The sequence below is a fragment of the Callorhinus ursinus genome, unplaced genomic scaffold (genome assembly GCF_003265705.2).
Source record: "Callorhinus ursinus isolate GAN/ISIS: 27379988/994484 unplaced genomic scaffold, GSC_fseal_2.0 scaffold10, whole genome shotgun sequence".
Classification (NCBI taxonomy): Eukaryota; Metazoa; Chordata; class Mammalia; order Carnivora; family Otariidae; genus Callorhinus; species Callorhinus ursinus.
Genome location: NW_027397072.1, coordinates 8756675 through 8775420, shown reverse-complemented (window position 1 = coordinate 8775420; position 18746 = coordinate 8756675). Strand labels below are relative to the sequence as shown.

Here is an 18746-nt window from a genome sequence, read left to right as displayed (position 1 = left end):
CTTTAATACCCATCACCAGGCTAACCCATCCCCCTCCCCCCCTCCCCTCTAGAACCCTCAGTTTGTTTTTCAGAGTCCATCATCTCTCATGGTTCATCTCCCCCTCCGACTTACTCCCCTTCATTCTTCCCCTCCTGCTATCTTCTTCTTCTTTTATTTTTTCTTAACATATATTGCATTATTTGTTTCAGAAGTACAGATCCGTGAATCATCAGTCTTGTACAATTCACAGTGCTCACCATAGCACATACCCTCCCCAGTGTCTGTCACCCAGCCACCCCATCCCTTCCACCCCCCACCACTCCAGCAACACTCAGTTTGTTTCCTAAGGTTAGGAATTCCTCGTATCAGTGAGGTCATATGATACATGTCTTTCTCTGATTGACTTATTTCACTCAGCATAACACCCTCCAGTTCTATCCACATCGTTGCAAATGGCAAGATCTCATTCCTTTTGATGGCTGCATAATATTCCATTGTGTATATATACCACCTCTTCTTGATCCATTCATCTGTTGATGGACATCTTGGCTCTTTCCACAGTTTGGCTCTTGTGGACATTGCTGCTATAAACATTGGGGTGCATGTACCCCTTCGGATCCCTACATTTGTATCTTTGTGGTAAATACCCAGTAGTGCAATTGCTGGATCATAGGGTAGCTCTATTTTCAACTGTTTGAGGAACCTCCATACTGTTTTCCAGAGTGGTTGCACCAGCTTGCATTCCCACCAACAGTGTAGGAGGGTTCCCCTTTCTCCACATCCCCGCCAACATCTGTCGTTTCCTGACTTGTTAATTTTAGCCATTCTGACGGGTGTGAGGTGGTATCACATTGAGATTTTGATTTGGATTTCCCTGATGCCGAGCGATGTGGAGCACTTTTTCATGTGTCTGTTGGCCATTTGGATGTCTTCTTTGGAAAAATGTCTGTTCATGTCTTCTGCCCATTTCTTGATCGGATTATTTGTTCTTTGGGTGTTGAGTTTGATAAGTTCTTTATAGATTTTGGATACTAGCCCTTTATCTCATATGTCATTTGCAAATATTTTCTCCCATTCTGTCAGTTGTCTTTTGGTTTTGTGGACTGTTTCTTTTGCTGTGCAAAAGCTTTTTATCTTGATGAAATTCCAATAGTTCATTTTTGCCCTGGCTTCCCTTGCCTTTGGCGATGTTTCTAGGAAGAAGTTGCTGTGGCTGAGGTGGAAGAGGTTGCTGCCTGTGTTCTCCTTTAGGATTTTGATGGACTCCTGTCTCACGTTTAGGTCTTTCAGCCATTTGGAGTCTATTTTTGTGTGTGGTGTAAGGAAGTGGTCCAGTTTCATTCTTCTGCATGTGGCTGTCCAATTTTCCCAACACCATTTGTTGAAGAGACTGTCTTTTTTCCATTGGACATTCTTTCCTGCTTTGTCAAAGATGAGTTGACCATAGAGTTGAGGGTCCATTTCTGGGCTCTCGATTCTGTTCCATTGATCTGTGTGTCTGTTTTTGTGCCAGTACCATACTGTCTTGATGATGACAGCTTTTTAATAGAGCTGGAAGTCCGGAATTGTGATGCCACCAGCTTTGCTTTTCTTTTTCAACATTCCTCTGGCTATTCGGGGTCTCTTCTGGTTCCATACAAATTTTAGGATTATTTGTTCCATTTCTTTGAAAAAGGTGGATGGTATTTTGATGGGGATTGCATTGAATGTGTAGATTGCTCTAGGTAGCATTGACATCTTCACAATGTTTGTTCTTCCAATCCATGAGCATGGAACATTTTTCCATTTCTTTGTGTCTTCTTCAATTTCTTTCATGAGTATTTTATAGTTTTCTGAGTACAGATCCTTTGCCTCTTTGGTTAAATTTATTGCTAGGTATCTTATGGTTTTGGGTGCAATTGTAAATGGGATCGACTCCTTGATTTGTCTCCCTTCTGTCTTGTTGTTGGTGTATAGGAATGCCACTGATTTCTGTGCATTGATTTTATATCCTGCTACTTTACTGAATTCCTGTATGAGTTCTAGCAGTTTTGGGGTGAAGTCTTTTGGGTTTTCCACATACAGTATCATATCATCTGCAAAGAGTGAGAGTTTGACTTCCTCTTTGCCGATTTGGATGCCTTTGATTTCTTTTTGTTGTCTGAATGCTGTGGCTAGGACTTCTAATACTATGTTGAATAGCAGCGGTGAGAGTGGACATCCCTGCCGCGTTGCTGACCTTAGGGGAAAAGCTCTCAGCTTTTCCCCATTGAGAATGATATTGGCTGTAGGTTTTTCATAGATGGCTTTTATGATATTGAGGTATGTACCCTCTATCCCTATACTCTGAAGAGTTTTGATCAAGAAAGGATGCTGTACTTTGTCAAATGCTTTTTCTGCATCTATTGAGAGGATCCTATGATTCTTGTTCTTTCTTTTGTTAATGTATTGTATCACATTGATTGATTTGCGGATGTTGAACCAGCCTTGTAGCCCAGGGATAAATCCCACTTGGTCATGGTGAATAATCCTTTTAATGTATGTTGGATCCTATTGGCTAGTATTTTGGTGAGAATTTTTGCATCCATGTTCATCAAGGATATTGGTCTGTAATTCTCCTTTTCCTGGGGTCTTTGTCTGGTTTTGGGATCAAGGTAGTGGTGGCCTCATAAAATGAGTTTGGAAGTTTTCCTTCCATTTCTATTTTTTGGAACAGTTTCAGGAGAATAGGTATTAATTCTTCTTTAAATGTCTGATAGAATTCCCCTGGGAAGCCATCTGGCCCTGGGCTTTTGTTTCTTGGGAGATTTTTGATGACTGCTTCAATTTCCTTAGTGGTTATAGGTCTGTTCAGGTTTTCTATTTCTTCCTGGTTCAATTTTGGTAGTTGATACATCTCTAGGAATGCACCCATTTCTTCCAGGTTATCTAATTTGCTGGCATAGAGTTGCTCATAATATGTTCTTATAATTGTTTGTATTTCTTTGGTGTTGGTTGTGATCTCTCCTCTTTCATTCATGATTTTGTTGATTTGGGTCATTTCTCTTTTCTTTTTGATAAGTCTGGCCGGGGGTTTATCAATCTTGTTAATTCTTTCAAAGAACCAGCTTCTAGTTTCAGTGATCTGTTCTACTGTTCTTTTGGTTTCTAGTTCATTGATTTCTGCTCTGATATTTATTATTTCTCTTCTCCTGCTGGGTTTAGGCTTTATTTGCTGTTCTTCCTCCAGCTCCTTTAGGTGTAGGGTTAGGTTGTGTATTTGAGACCTTTCTTGTTTCTTGAGAAAGGCTTGTATTGGTATATACTTTCCTCTCAGGACTGCCTTTGCTGTATCCCAAAGATTTTGGACAGTTGTGTTTTCATTTTCATTGGTTTCCATGAATTTTTTTAATTCTTCTTTAATTTCCTGGTTGACCCATTCATTCTTTAGTAGGATGCTCTTGAGCCTCCATGTATTTGAGTTCTTTCCGACTTTTCTCTTGTGATTGAGTTGTAGTTTCAAAGCATTGTGGTCTGAAAATATGCAGGGAATAATCCCAATCTTTTGGTACCGGTTGAGACCTGATTGTGACCTAGGATGTGATCAGTTCTGGAGAATGTTCCATGGGCACTCGAGAAGAATGTGTATTCCGTTGCTTTGGGATGAAATGTTCTGAATATGTCTGTGAAGTCCATTTGGTCCAGTGTTTCATTTAAAGTCTTTATTTCCTTGTTGATCTTTTGCTTAGATGATCTGTCCATTTCAGTTAGGGGGGGTGTTAAAGTCCCCCACTATTATTGTATTGTTGTCAATGTGTTTCTTCGCTTTTGTTATTAATTGCCTTATATAATTGGCTGCTCCCATGTTAGGGGCATAGATATTTACAATTGTTAGATCTTCTTGTTGGATAGACCCTTTAAGTAGGATATAGTGTTCTTCTTCATCTCTTATTACAGTCTTTGTTTTAAAATCTAATTTGTCTGATATAAGGATTGCCACCCCAGCTTTCTTTTGGTGTCCATTAACATGGTAAATGGTTTTCCACCCCCTCACTTTCAATCTGGGGGTGTCTTTGGGTCTAAAATGAGTCTCTTGCAGACAGCATATTGCTGTGTCTTGTTTTTTAATCCAATCCGATAGCCTATGTCTTTTGATTGGGGTATTGAGCCCATTTACATTCAGGGTAACTATTGAAAGGTATGAATTTAGTGCCATTGTATTGCCTGTAAGGTGACTGTTACTGTATATTGTCTCTGTTCCTTTCTGATCTATGCTGCTTTTAGGCTCTCTTTTTGCTTAGAGGACCTCTTTCAATATTTCTTGTAGGGCTGGTTTTGTGTTTGCAAATTCCTTTAGTTTTTGTTTGTCCTGGAAGCTTTTTATCTCTCCTTCTGTTTTCAATGATAGCCTAGCTGGATATAGTATTCTTGGCTGCATATTTTTCTATTTAGTGCTCTGAAGATATCATGCCAGTCCTTTCTGGCCTGCCAGGTCTCTGTGGCTAGGTCTGTTGCCAGTCTAATGTTTCTACCATTGTAGATTACATATCTCTTCTCCCGAGCTGCTTTCAGGATTTTCTCTTTGTCTCTGAGACTCGTAAGTTTTACTATTAGATGTCGGGGTGTTGACCTATTTTTATTGATTTTGAGAGGGGTTCTCTGTGCCTCCTGGATTTTGATGCCTGTTTCCTTCCCCACATTAGGCAAGTTCTCTGCTATTATTTGCCCCAATATACCTTCTGCCCCTCTCTCTCTTTCTTCTTCTTCTGGGATCCCAATTATTCTAATGTTGTTTCGTCTTATCGTATCACTTATCTCTCGAATTCTGCCCTCGTGATCCTTAGTTGTTTCTCTCTCTTTTTCTCAGCCTCTTTATTTTCCATCATTTGGTCTTCTATATCGCTGATTCTTTCTTCTGCCTCATTTATCCTAGCAGTTAGTGCCCCCATTTTTTATTGCACCTCATTAATAGCCTTTTTGATTTCGACTTGGTTAGATTTTAGTTCTTTTATTTCTCCAGAAGGGGTTTCTCTAATAACTTCCACAGTTTTTTCAAGCCCAGCTAGTATCTTTAAAGTCATGATTCTGAACTCTAGGTCTGACATAGTACTATGTCATTTTGCTTTTTTAAAATTGATTTATTAGCATGCTGATAGACCCTGTATATTAACATACATATGTTGGAAATACATTCTCTTGGACTGTTACTTCTCTGTTGATTACTGAATTTTTAAAAGTAGATGTAGTCAAATCTGTGTATTCTATATTTTGATTCTTGCTGGGGAATACCTTCCCCAGCCCAATATTATGACAATATTCTCTTATACTTTAACTTTTTAACTTTTTTATATTTTAATTTTGGGAGGGGCAGGAGTCTATTTCTGAGTCACCAGGAATTTATTTTTTTATATGAAGTCAGATTTGTTTATCCCAAATGGGCAGCCACTTTTCCCAGTGCCGTTTGTAGAAAAGCCTGTCTTTTTCCCATGAAGTAAATGAAATGTCCTTTATATCATAGACTAAATTACCATATACACGTGAATTTCTTTTGACTCTGTTCTATTTAATTTGTTATTTCTCCTGCACTAAAATCACCCCCGTTGTTTTAATCTCTGTAGTTTTTCATGTATTTGGTAGGGCAAGTCTTCTCATTGTTCTCCTTTTATAATATTTTTGTGGCAATTCTTAACATTTTTTTCTGTGAAGTTAGAATTAGCCTTTCGTTCTGTTAAAAAATACAGTTAAAATTTTTTCTTGCATTGCTTTAAATTGGTAGATATCTTGGGTTGTTTTGATTATTTTGAAATATTAAGCCCTCCCATAACAATATAGTATATCTCTGTGTATAGAACTTGATTTTCAGTAAAGCCATGTTACTTTTTCCCATCAAATATGTTCAGAAGAAATTTATGCATAAGAAAACTAGTTTTTAAATATATAGATATTACAAGATGCAAAAAAACAGCATTGGTTCAGTCTTTCAGTACAGTGTTGAGTTAGTAGAAGTTTTTTATCCTTATCTTTTTTATTATGTTAAACTTCATTGGGTAGTCCTCTAGTATTTAACGATTAAACCTGATGTTTGCTGAAGCTTTCTGATTAAGGCAGAGAGGCCTGTCCATCTTTGTTTAGCTTACCAAGTATTTTTTTAATCAGGAATAATGTTGAAGTATTATGTGTTCTTCAGCTGCTTTTAAGATGGTTTTCTTGTTTAATCTGTTATTATAGTACACTAAAAAAAATAAGTTTCAAGGTAGTATAAGATAAAAGGTAAATACTATTTGCTATAAATTTATATTCTCTATAAAGTACTGAATTTGATTTACTAATATTTTAGGTAATTGTCCATCTGTTTGCATAAGTGACATTTGACCTTTGATTTAATTCAGTTTTTTTTAATGGGCTTTTTTGGTTTGTTTTCATTCTGGTGAGACTACCCTAATAAACATAGTTGGGAAGCTCACCACTTTTTTCTGAGCTTTGGTACAGTTTATATAATATAGAAAATATTCATTCCGTGAGGCTGGATTGAACTTGCTTGCATATCTTTCAAGAAAAATTTTTCAATATATTTGATGAGAAGTTTTTTACCACTAATATTTATTATGATAAATTCTAAACATCCCAAAGTAGAAAGAAGGTATATTGAATCCCCATGTACTGTTCTGTCAGCTTCAATAATTACCAACCATGGCCAGTCTTACTTCAGTCACACCAGAAATTGGCAGACTTTTTTGTAAAGAGGCAGATAGTACCTACTTTAGGTTTTGTGGCCCAAGAGGTAGATAGAATGTTGATAACTTATATAACAAGAAAACAAATTTCTATAAATTTTTTATTGATGAAATTTAAAATGTGATAATAAGTACAACTTAAAAAAATACAAGTCTATTAAGGAGAATAATTAACTTATTTTCTGGGGGCAATAGCACTTTTAATTGGGGTTCACAATCAGTGTTTCCTATCAAAATTGTAGATGTTCTGTTAATGTTAATGTGTAATAAGGTTTTTTTACACATTCATCTTATTAGAAAATGTCTTTTCACATAGGTTAGGTACTGCCAAATACTGTTACCCACCGGCATATGATTTATTTTTTATTAATAGACTTAATTTTTAAACAGTTTTACATTTGGGGTGCCTGGGTGGCTCAGTTGTTAAGCATCTGCCTTCGGCTCAGGTCATGATCCCAGGGTCCTGTGATCGAGCCCCGCATCAGGCTCCCTGCTCCGCGGGCAGCCTGCTTCTCCTACTCCCCCTGCTTGTGTTCCCTCTCTTGCTGTGTCTCTCTCTGTCAAATAAATAAATAAAATTAAAAAAAATAAACAGTTTTACATTTATATAAAAATTGAGCAGATAGTGGAGAGCCCCAACCCCGGACAGTCTTCCTCTATTAACATCGTACTTTAGTAAGGTACATTTGTTATAATGAATGAACCAATATTGATACATTATATTAACTGAAGTCTATAATTTATTCATATTTTCCTTGTTTTTACCTAATGCTCTTTTTTCTGTTCTAGGATCCCATTCAGGATAGTATGTTGCATTTAGTTATCCTATCTTCTTTGGCTCCTCTTGGCTGTGGCAGTTTCTCAGACTTTTTCATGTTTTTAATGACCTTTACAGCTTTTAGAATTACTTGTCAGTTATATTTAGGATGTGTATAGTTTTCTATTAGAATTTGTCTGATGTTTTTCTCATTATTTAGACTAGGGTTATGAGTTTTTAGAGAAAGACTATAGAGGGAAAGTGCCATTTTCATCATGTACCCAGGGTATATACCAGTACTTTATCTATAACTGTTGATGCTGACCTTGAGCATATGATTCTGATTAAGCATATTTATCACTTGGAAGACGTATATAGAATCCTGTTAAATTCTTGTCTCGATATTTACCTTTTAGAAAAGTCATTACATTGCAGGTTGGTCACTTCCAACTGAAGGTTAGGCAGAAGCTTCTCAGTTGCAGAGTTTGTTTATTCATTTAAATGATTTTATTTATTTGAGAGAGAGAGCACAAGCAAGGGTAGCAGTGGAGGGAGAAAGAGAAGCAGGCTTTCCACTGAGCAGGGAGCCCGATGTGGGGCTCGATCCCAGGACCCTGGGATCATGACCTGAGCCAAAGGCAGACACTTAACCTACTGAGCCACCCAGGTGGCCCTCAGTTGAAGAGTTTAAATGGATTTTGAAACATGGATATTTGCTTTGCATTTACATTCATGTCAAAAAAACGCTGTTGGAACTGTGAGACTGTCATTTGAGCTCAGAAAATACATCCATTGCCAATTTGTGTAGGAGTGGAGATCTCACTTCTTGTTTTGATTTTAATAGCGTGGGAAGCATAAAAAGTAGCTTGATGTTAGTTGTTATTAAAAGCTTAAGTTTTGTGGGGCACCTTGGTGGCTCATTTGGTTAAGCATCTGACTCTAGATTTTGGCTGGGGTCATGATCTCAGGATGGTGGGATCGAGCCCCACCTCTGGCTCCAAGCTCTGTAGGGAGTCTACTTGGGCTTCTTTCTCCCTCTCTCTCTTCCCCTGTGCATGCTCTCTCTTGTGTGTACTCTCTCTCTAAAATAAATAAATAAAATCTTTTTAAAAAGCACTATTTTACCTCGTCATTTTAGGTTGTATTAATTAAGAAACGTTACCAAGTCTGCGGCTAAAGCTAATTTAGAAAGCTATTCAGTGTTCCATAATAGTAGTTGAGGGTGGTCTTGATCAGACACATTTCAGTCTCAACTCTCAGCTCAAGTAATTGCAATAAAACTTTACCAGTGCTAAGCCATTGAACTGCTGTATGGTAGCGTGAGGATGTTCAGCATCTATTTCTGACAAAAATTCACAGAACAGATGATGATGGTTAAGTCCACAAGAGCAAATAACATCCATTAATACTACTCATATATTTATTATTATGAGGGATTCAAATGTATTTTCCTCTGAGTACTTACTGATCAGTATTACAGAGAATAACTATAGATTTTAAATATCACACATTTTCACAAGCTTTGTAAATTTGTCCAATGAAGCCTTCTTCTGTTCCACATGTATTTTTACCCCCATGTTTTGTTAAAACACCTTACCAGATTCTACTTCAGGTTGTACTGAATTAGTGTTTTCTCAACTTCTTTGAAAATATTTTTGCCTGAGTTCATCTATGCAGACTATAGAGGCTTATTTTTTACTCACATCAAACTTGGCACTTACTCCTCCAGTAACTGGTAATGACTGCATACCAGTAACATCTGTTGACTCATTAAGAGCCGAGGAAAACCACTCGAAATCATTTGCCTTGTTTTTAAATTGACTACTGATACTGCCACCGGTGTCCTCAACTCTTTGAGCAGCTGTCGTTGAAAGACTGAGAGTCTTGCGTTGATTTTCTCTAGACACGTTTCTTCAGCTGATGCAATCAAACACAACTTAATTAATTCACCATTGGTGAATGGCTTTTCTTGCTTGCCTAATAAATAAGCCATCTGGAAACGTTCTTTGGTTTCAACCTTACATACATTTAGCAAATTTTAACATTTTTCCATCGTTAATTTTAAGCTTTTAATTTTGAAAACATTGCAAGAATTCTTGAAATACTTTTTGTTCTCCTACCCAGTCTTTTCTCCCTTTTTTCCTTCTGAGAGATAGCTGCTGTCCTAAAACTCGTATATGTTTTTTCTGTGCTCAATCCCTCCATTCGTCCTTCCCAATTAGATCTTCTGTCAACCTCTTATTTTCTCATGTGATTTTTGACTAATTCAGGTTTTTCTCTCTTGAGTCAGTTTCTATTTTCTGCGACCATATCTGTCTTCTCTTTGACTTTTCTATTGAATGGAGTATATGTAAATTTTTTAGTTAACATTTTTTTGTTTTATTTAAAAAATACTTTTTTTTGCTTTTCTTTTTAATTATTTTCTGCTTTTAAAAAAATTCCCTATCTCCTGTTTTCTTTGGGTTTATATTTTTCTTTTCTAGTTTCTTTATCTGAGTTTCTTTATCTACCTAATTTTTATTGTCAGTCTTTATTTTCCAATGCAGATATCTGTTTGAATATTGGGTAGTGAAAGGTTAAGGAGAGATACCTACAAATGCGTTTGTAGTTATAAATTTCCTGTTGAGTTCTGCTTTAATTTTATCATGTTTTTTTTAAAAAAATGATTTTATTTGTGATATACACAGAGAAATACATAAAACAAGCAGCAGAAAGATTTATTACAAAGTAAACACCCATGTATTTACTTCCCAGGTCAGAAAATAAACATTGCCAGATTCCAGAAGTTCTCTTGTGCTCTTTCCCAATCACTGCCTCCATGTGTTCCTCCCAAAATAACCACTCCTCTGACTTTATTAGTAATCATTTTCTTGTTTTTCTTTCTAGTGTACCACCTAAACAAGCACTCAGAACTATAGCTTTCCTGTTTATTGAATTTTATATAAGTGATGTCACTGATTCAGTATCTCTTCTTTTGTATCTAGCTTTTTTGTTCAACATTATGTTGGCATGAGTTACCTACATTGCTACAGTTTATTAGTTTCATTGCTGTGTTTTATTCCGTTGCATGTATATACCACAATTTGTTGGTATATTTCAAAATTTTATTTGTTACAAGTAGTGTAAATGTTTTTTATTCTGTTGGGTTTATTCCTAGGAGTAGCATTTTTGGGTACTTATAATCAATCTCAGTAGGTGGTGACAGCTTGTTTTTCAGTGTGGTTATAGAAGTTTAGTTTGTAAGTTTCCTTTGTCCCTGCCAGCACTTGGTATTATCAGTTTTAAAACTTTTGGTCATTTTTGGTCATTTTTGTGCATGCAAAGTGGTGTCTCACAGAGGTTTAAATTCATCTTTCTCTAATGAGATTTCATACCTTTTCATCTTTGAATATCTTCCTTTGTGAAATGCCTGCTTTAATTCTTCTTCATTTTCCTATTAGGTTGTCTGTTGGTTTAAAAGAATTGATTTGTAGGAATTCTTTTTATTTATTTTGAGTCTGAGTTCTTGGTTTTGTTCTATGTTTTCCCTGTTTGTTTGTGGAAACCTTTTCTGTTTGCATTGCTTGCTTCTGGGGGGTGGGTTGGGACATGTTGGGTGGACTGTACAAATAACTTTTCTTCTGAATTTGTGGTTCCCATGCCTCTGGGGAGTCATTAGCAACCTCGCTTGGTGTGATTTCTCTGGTCCCAGTGCCGCTGCTCTAGTCTGCGCGCCACTAGCTGCTTATGAGCAAGATGATGGGGAACAGGAGAGAGGAGAAGGCCCTGTTCGAAGTGTGGCTACCCGCAGCACACTCTTTTCCACTCGTGGTGCTTACTCCCTCTTCTCGTATCTATTGAATGTGGTATCTTTGAGGTTTTTCGCAACTGCTCTTACCCCCTCAGCTTTCTTTTTTGTGAATTATGTGCAGTAGCTTATTTTGTTTTCAGAAAGCTGTTTTTTTAAATTATGAATTCTTCTGTCATTCTTTCACCGTTTACGTCCCTCCTTCTGTTTCTCTTTCAAAATATCTCTATTTAAATAGATTCTCATATTCTCTAAGAGGGAAAATGATTCATTTATGTATATTTTTCAGCATGAGGAAGTTAACTATATAAAAAGCTTTGTCTGATACCTGTTTTTCCATTAGGGATGTCCAAATATAAAATCAAAAAGGTTTCATAAAATTCAGCTCTTTTGGTTGTAAAATTATTTGTCTTTTTCAGTAGTAATAATTGTTTTGGGTTTTGTTCCATTTAAGCTTTGGGTTTTTTTTTTTCCTTAAATTTTTTTTTTCCTTTCTCATTTTGTTTTACAGCTCTTTTGTGCTTTTCAAGATGATAAGTATCTGTACATGGTAATGGAGTACATGCCTGGTGGAGATCTTGTAAACCTTATGAGTAACTATGATGTACCTGAAAAATGGGCCAAATTTTATACTGCTGAAGTTGTTCTTGCTCTGGATGCCATACACTCCATGGGCTTAATTCACAGAGATGTAAAGCCTGACAACATGCTCTTGGATAAACATGGACATCTAAAGTTGGCAGATTTTGGCACATGTATGAAGATGGATGAAGTAAGTAATAAGCAAGTAAAAAAAAAAATGCTAGTTTTTAAAAAAAAAATGAAAGAAACTTCAAATCTTGACTTTATAGTTTTAAACAAAGATAAGTTTAGTTTTGCTATGTAGTGACTTAAAATAAAACTTTTTTTTAATACTGATCATTCATCTAGCTACAGAGTGCTTTATTTCCTATATAGTACTAGATTTGGTAAATACAAGAGAAGAATACAGATAACCTAGGTATCTCCCTGTAGAATGGTGACAAGCAATTGCTAGCAATTAAAAGTAGTTCATGTGCAAAATGATCCAGGTGAAGAATAGGACACAAAATATAAATTAAGGTACATGGGTATTATTTCCATCACCATTATTATTTCTGTATTTTTCCTTTAAAAAGAAAAAAGCTAAGGTAAGAAGTTTATGTTACTGTCTCCTACCAACCCTGTCTGCACCAATCATATTGAATAAATTTAGGAATATCATCTATTGTGTACTTTACCTGTTGAACAATTCACATTATAATTAATAGATTCAGTAGTTTTAACCTCATAGCTAATTATGATGTTGATTTATTTTTGTTGCAAAATTCATATCTCTTCTCTTTTTCTCTTTAAGTATATATATAATTCCTGGCAGTAGTTCCTAATGGGAAGGAACCATGGTTTTTTTTGTTGTTTTTGTTTTTTGTTTGTTTGTATTTCTCTTTTGGATCTAGGGGGTGATTTATATGTATCAGACTCTTTAATGTTAGTGTGTGTTGACAACAAACTAGATACTATCTTTTGTATAGTTTTTATAACCTTCCAGTATGCTTATGTAGCTAATCGTATTTCTTAACAAAAATATCTTATCAAGATGTTTATTTTTAATTAAGCTGATTTTCTTTTCTCCTTGCTTCTTATTCATTACACCTATGTGACATTCACCTTTATAGATCATACTACCTTCATCAGCATTCTTTATTCTTCCAAGCTCAGCTCAGATTTTATCTCATTTACAAAGTTCTTCCTGATAATCCTAATCTGACTGATCAGTCTTCTAATGTTCTTATTTATTTAGAATTTGTGCTGTATTTCATAGGCCATTTTCATGTATCTAGGTTTGTGTGCCCTGTCTACTCAACTAAAACTTAACATTCCTTTCTTCTTTGGTCTTATTCATAGATATGTATATCATTGTGTCCATCTTTTGCATACATCAGTGTTTAGTAGATGGAACATTTGTCCCAAAGCTCCCTCTTGTGGTGTTTATCATAATACAGTGTGAAATGGTTAATAGTAAAAATTATCTTTAAGGAAAATAAAGTATAAGATAATTTTCTGATAGAATGCTAAACTTTTTTATGTCTGTTCTACATAATGAGTGATGTTTATGTGCTGTGCTTCCATGGGTGTATTCTGATTTTAATTAAACCAAAACTTTTGGGAGGGTATAGAGATATAAGTCACACCACATATTTTTAGGGTAGGAAATGATGGTTAAGGAAAAAAGGGTATAGAGTGTGGGGGACAGGACAGAATATGGTTTTTATAGAATATGAGCATGTAAGTCAGTACTAAATTTAGCAGTTTAAATCTCTTACATTGTCTCTTTAAAAGGCAAAATAAAATGTGGCTTATATAATTTTATTTACTATTTTTTAATTCAGGTACATATAGCTGAGCTAATTATACTCTTTGGTTCATCACCTGTTGTCATTAGGAGTCAACAGAAAGGCTTCATCTGGTTTTTATTTTATGATGTTTTCCCCCTTTCCATTTTAGTCTTATTCTCTCTGTCCCTAATAAACAGCCACTGTCATGTGTTTACTATAAGCTCTTGCAGACTGTTAATATAGTGTACATGTGTATAAGTAGTATAATGGTATGGATGTCATTTTTTTTTTTTTTTACTTTTTTTCACTCAATCTTGTTTTATATCTATTCTGATATATGTAAATTAGCTCATTCCTTCTTAGCGTTCCATAGTATCTGTCTATTAATTTTACTTATCCCCACTTGTGTTGGATTCCTAGGCCACATCAGCTCCCTGCTACTAAGAGGACTATGTTGAACCTAAACACTGATGTTGGACATCTTCAGACATGTCCCATGTGTATTTTGACTAGGGTTTCCTCTATATACACACTTAGAAGAAGTGGGACTACTGACTCAGAGCATACATATATAAAGTATTCCCTGACCTCCAGAATGGCTATAAATGTTATAACCTCTTACTAGTGGTGCATTAGAGATCATGTCTCTCTGTGTTCTTACTCACCCTTCCTATTACTCACTCTCTAAATCTTACCAATTCCATTGGTGTAAGGTAGTAAGTTTTAAAAATTGTATTTATTTTATAACTAATGATGTCAAACTTTTCTTCATAAAATTGTCAGTCATTTATCTCATGAATTACTTGTGTATCTTTTAACCTTTTTAAAATCAACTTCTTGTTGATGTTCAGGAATTCCTTATATAATCTCAGTAGTGATTCCACTGATATTGCTCATATCATCTTCTAGTCAGCTACGCATTTGTGTCTGTTTGAACAGGAATTCTTAATTTTGATGTAGTGAAATATATATTTTTTAAATACTGAAGTTTAAAAATGTTTGTTGTATCCCAGAACTCCATTCCTCAAGTAATACTAATGATGAGAACAACTATATATGTTGAAGAATAAAGGAGTTTTTTATTAAAAGCTGTCGTACATAGAATTTATAATTTTGTTATTTAGCTGTTAATATGAATAAGTGTTATTGCAAGTTTCAGGTTCATCACTTTATTGGCCTCTCTTTGATTATCATGGTCTCAAGGCCGTTAGAATTGTTCCTAGTTTTGTTCTCATTCATCTGCACGTCTATAGAAGGGATTGGCAAACTGGAGTACAAGGCCAGATCTGGCCTGTGGTTTGGTTTTGTACAGCTCCTTTACTAAAGATGGTTTGTCTGTTTTTAAAAGATGGTTAAAAAACAAAAAAAGATATGAGGTAGAGATCCTGTGTGCCCACAAATCCTAAAATATTTACTGGCCTTTTACAGAAAATTTTGCCAACCCTTTATCTACAATATAGACAGAGATTCTCAAATTATTTTTTAGCTCCTCTGGCCATGGATAAATGCAAAAATAAAATACAACTAAATATTAGAACCTACAAAGACTAAAATAATTGGTTACTATTGCAATTAAGAGTATTGGCATATGTTAGTAAGTTCTCTCATTAATAAATTGTGGTTTACACAGTTTCCTGGATACTGTTACTCTTTTTCCCTCTGAAAAAAATATGTAGATGTGAGTGAATGTCTCAGTGTAGTATATTTACGTCTAGATGTGTCTCAGTTGATAGCCGAGAAGTACTGCTATTTAAAATTGCTTGTTTAGTTAGGTAAATGGAGTTCCCTCTTCGCTTGTCATTATGCATTTCATAGCCACCTTTACCATCTTTATGGCACATTTTATGTTAGTGTTTTAGGTTACCTGAAAATAATATAAAATTATATCCCTTAATATTCTAGTGTGTACTATTTGATTAAATGAGGCTATACTTCTTTAAAAGCTAATCAGTAAATTGTTAATGTTCTTAACCCTTCTACAAGTGACATCCGTTTTTAAAATGGAGGTATTTCTATTCGTGTTTCTGAAAAAACCCTATTTTCTGCAAAATTATACCTAGAAGTGAATAGGTTTATGGGAGTAGTAGGGACAGACCATTCAAAAGCTATGCAACTTTGTAACCAGAGCCCTAATAAAAGTTAATAATTGGTACCCCCAGGAGATAACTAGAATAACAGGCAGCCTTTTGTGCCTTGGGCACTGCACAGTGCAAATGGACATGGGCTTCTAAACCACTTGGGCTGTTTTTTAGATAGAACAAAGAAGAAGCAAGACTTTGCACTAGCCGAGAATTTTATAAGGTGAGGGATATGCCTGTTTGAGAAAGGAGCCCCTGCTGCAAGTACTCATTTTTCATCATTAAAATGGACCAAGTAGGCTCCTGCCTTTGTAGCAGTCAAGCTGAGGCTCTTAATGCTTTTCTGATAATTAAGAATTCCATTTACAATTTTTTTCCACTTTCACAGGAAGCATTTAGAATAATTTCTTTGGCCAACTGAGGATTTATGACTGACCAGTTTTGTGTTTTCAGTAAATCTCTCCAATTATGATATTTTGTCCATTATAAAACACAAGCTATATTTTAGCAAATAAACATGTAATCTTACCCATTTAAAGTACTCATGAGGAAGCTTTTGAAAATGCATACCTGTTTATGTTGCTCTCCTACTTAAAACCGTTCTGTAGATTCCTGTCATCTACTGAGTAAAGTTCAAACTCGTTAGCTGTATGAAGCTTCTTATGATATCCCTTCCACGTTTCACCCTCATTCTCTGTCACTTGACCTTTTATGCCGTATAGTTCACTGGTCTTAAATTACATATAGTTGTTTTTATGCCATGAAATCAATGATTTCATGATTCCTGGCCTTCATATATGATGTTGCATACAGTTTACTTGGCAGATTCCTACTCATACCTTGAAACTCAGTTCAAAATTTTCTTATTTGGCTTCTTAGGTTGACTCCTATGTCTTAGCCATGCCCCCCTTTTGGAGCATTTTCTTATTTTTTGGCACTGTAAGTCATTGAAGACTTGTATTTTCTCTGTCCCAGCTCTGGAATCAGCCACTTTTCCAGAAAGCTCAGATTTCTTTTATTTAAGAATGGTATTTAGAAATCAGTATTTGGGCACTAGGTATGCTTATTCCTCCTCGAGTGCCATTATTTCTAGGCCTTGTCAGCAGACACATGTAGACTGAATATACTATATGTGCCAATCCATATGCACACACATGTTCATATTTAATTCTGTACTTAGCTATCCGTATATCTAGGCTACTAAAAATCATGAGTTCATACTGATACTTCTGATTCTTTTCCTATACCACAGGGCTCATTGTAGTCTTCTTCCTTTCTTTTTTATAATTTCTACTTCAGTCACTGAGAAACCTGGCTCTTTTGGGGCACCTGGGTGGCTCAGTCAGTTAAGGATCTGCCTTTGGCTCAGGTCATGATCGCGAGTCCTGGGATCTAGCTCTACATAGGGCTCCCTGCTCAGCGGGGAGCCTGTTTCTCCCTCTCCCCCTGCCACTGCTCCTGCTTTTGCTCTCTCTCTGTCTGGTAAATAAATAAAATCTTAGAAAAAGAAAGAAAGAAAGAAAGAAACCTGGCTCTCATTATCTACAGTATATTTACTTGTTCAACTCTGGGAGACACATAAAATTATTTCAAAATTACTAATTCCTACCTCTGTGACAAACAACAGATTTACTAATTAAATTAGACTGTATTATTTTTGTGCAGTTCCTTTTGAGGTTAGCCTTATAGTATCTGTTACAGATACTGTTTTCCAAAGTTATTTAGGTTAATTTTTTTCATCCCTACCCCATTTGGTGTGGTTATGTTATTAATTTATAAAACAGGTTCATTTCTTACTGTTTGTATTCCATTTGGAGTATCCTCCCCCACTCCACCACATCCTGGTTAATTTTAATTGCTTATTTACAGTCTTTGTGATGTGTGGAGCATTCCTCTGGCTTTAAGAGTTAAAACGGTACCAACTGTACACTCAGAAGGATCCTTTCCTCCTACTGCCCCATTCCCATGCTCCCTTCTTTCCACCCTTTTCCCACCCACACCCACCGTGGGCAAATCAGATCTTTTTAGTTTCTGGTTTATTCTTTCTGTATTTCTTTAGAATAGGAGAAGAGACTTGTCATAAATGTAGATTATGTATTCAGGCAATTTGAGAACTTCTCCATGAGACAGTTTTAAAATGTCTTTTCCAAATGTTTATTTAAAAAGATTTTAACCTCCAGTATGCTAGTCAAAAATTGTGGTTGAAATATTTATTTTCCCAAAAGCAGAGTGTTGTTCACATAGTTTACCTACTAGAAATTCTTTAGTCCTGCCAAAGTATTTATTCTGCAAGTGGTTGTTCAAATTGATCTCCATCTTACCTCTCCCGCCTTCATCATTGTGAAACTACTTTTAGCTGATTTGGACTTTACTGCCTTTTCTTTTTCTTTTCTTTTCTTTTCTTTTCTTTTCTTTTCTTTTCTTTTCTTTTCTTTTCTTTCTCTTCTTGCCTTTTTCTTTCTTTCTTTCTTTCTTTCTTTCTTTCTTTCTTTCTTTCTTTCTTTTTCTCTCTTTCTCTCTCTTTCTTTCTTTCTTTCTTTCTTTCTTTCTTTCTTTCTTTCTTTCTTTCTTTTTCTTGATTTTATTTACTTATTTAGAGAGAGAACTTGAGCAGGGGGAGGGGCAGAGAGAGAGAGGATCCCCGGCAGACTCTGTGCTGTGTGTGGAACCCACACAGGGCTCAATCTCAGGAACCTGAGACCATGACCTGAGCCAAAATCAAGAGTAAGAGGCTTTAACTGACTGAGCCACCCAGATGCCCCTTCACTGCATTTCCTGATTATGCTTTATATAAGTCATTCTTGTTCCTTTATTTTTGCTTTTTTTTCTTTCTAAACTGTGATACCTCTTTCTCTCTCTTAAAGCCTAACTTGTCCCATCCTTTACAGCCTAACTTTATGCCAGTTATTTTTTTATCTTACCCTTTCCTCTCCCTCTAAACCTTGAATGCTAAATAATTTTTCTTCTAATGGCATTTTTTTTGGTGTGTGACCAGTTAAGTTTTAGCTGTTGAGTCTCACAGGATTCATTTTATTAAAGTCTAATTTCTGTGGATACATGTGAAATGAGTTTTGTTTACTCTAACAAGTCTCTTAA

The 18746-nt window shown here is 35.6% G+C and overlaps 1 protein-coding gene across 1 annotated transcript in view; it reads left to right on the top strand.

Moving 5' to 3' along the window:
• The window catches only part of ROCK2 (Rho associated coiled-coil containing protein kinase 2), a 145558-nt gene that overhangs the window by 81842 nt on the left and 44970 nt on the right, over positions 1-18746 (top strand). Inside the window, exon 5 of the mRNA XM_073897005.1 lies at positions 11730-11990. Within this exon, the coding sequence (XP_073753106.1) occupies positions 11730-11990 (261 nt within the window). The remainder of the gene's footprint in view (positions 1-11729; positions 11991-18746) is intronic.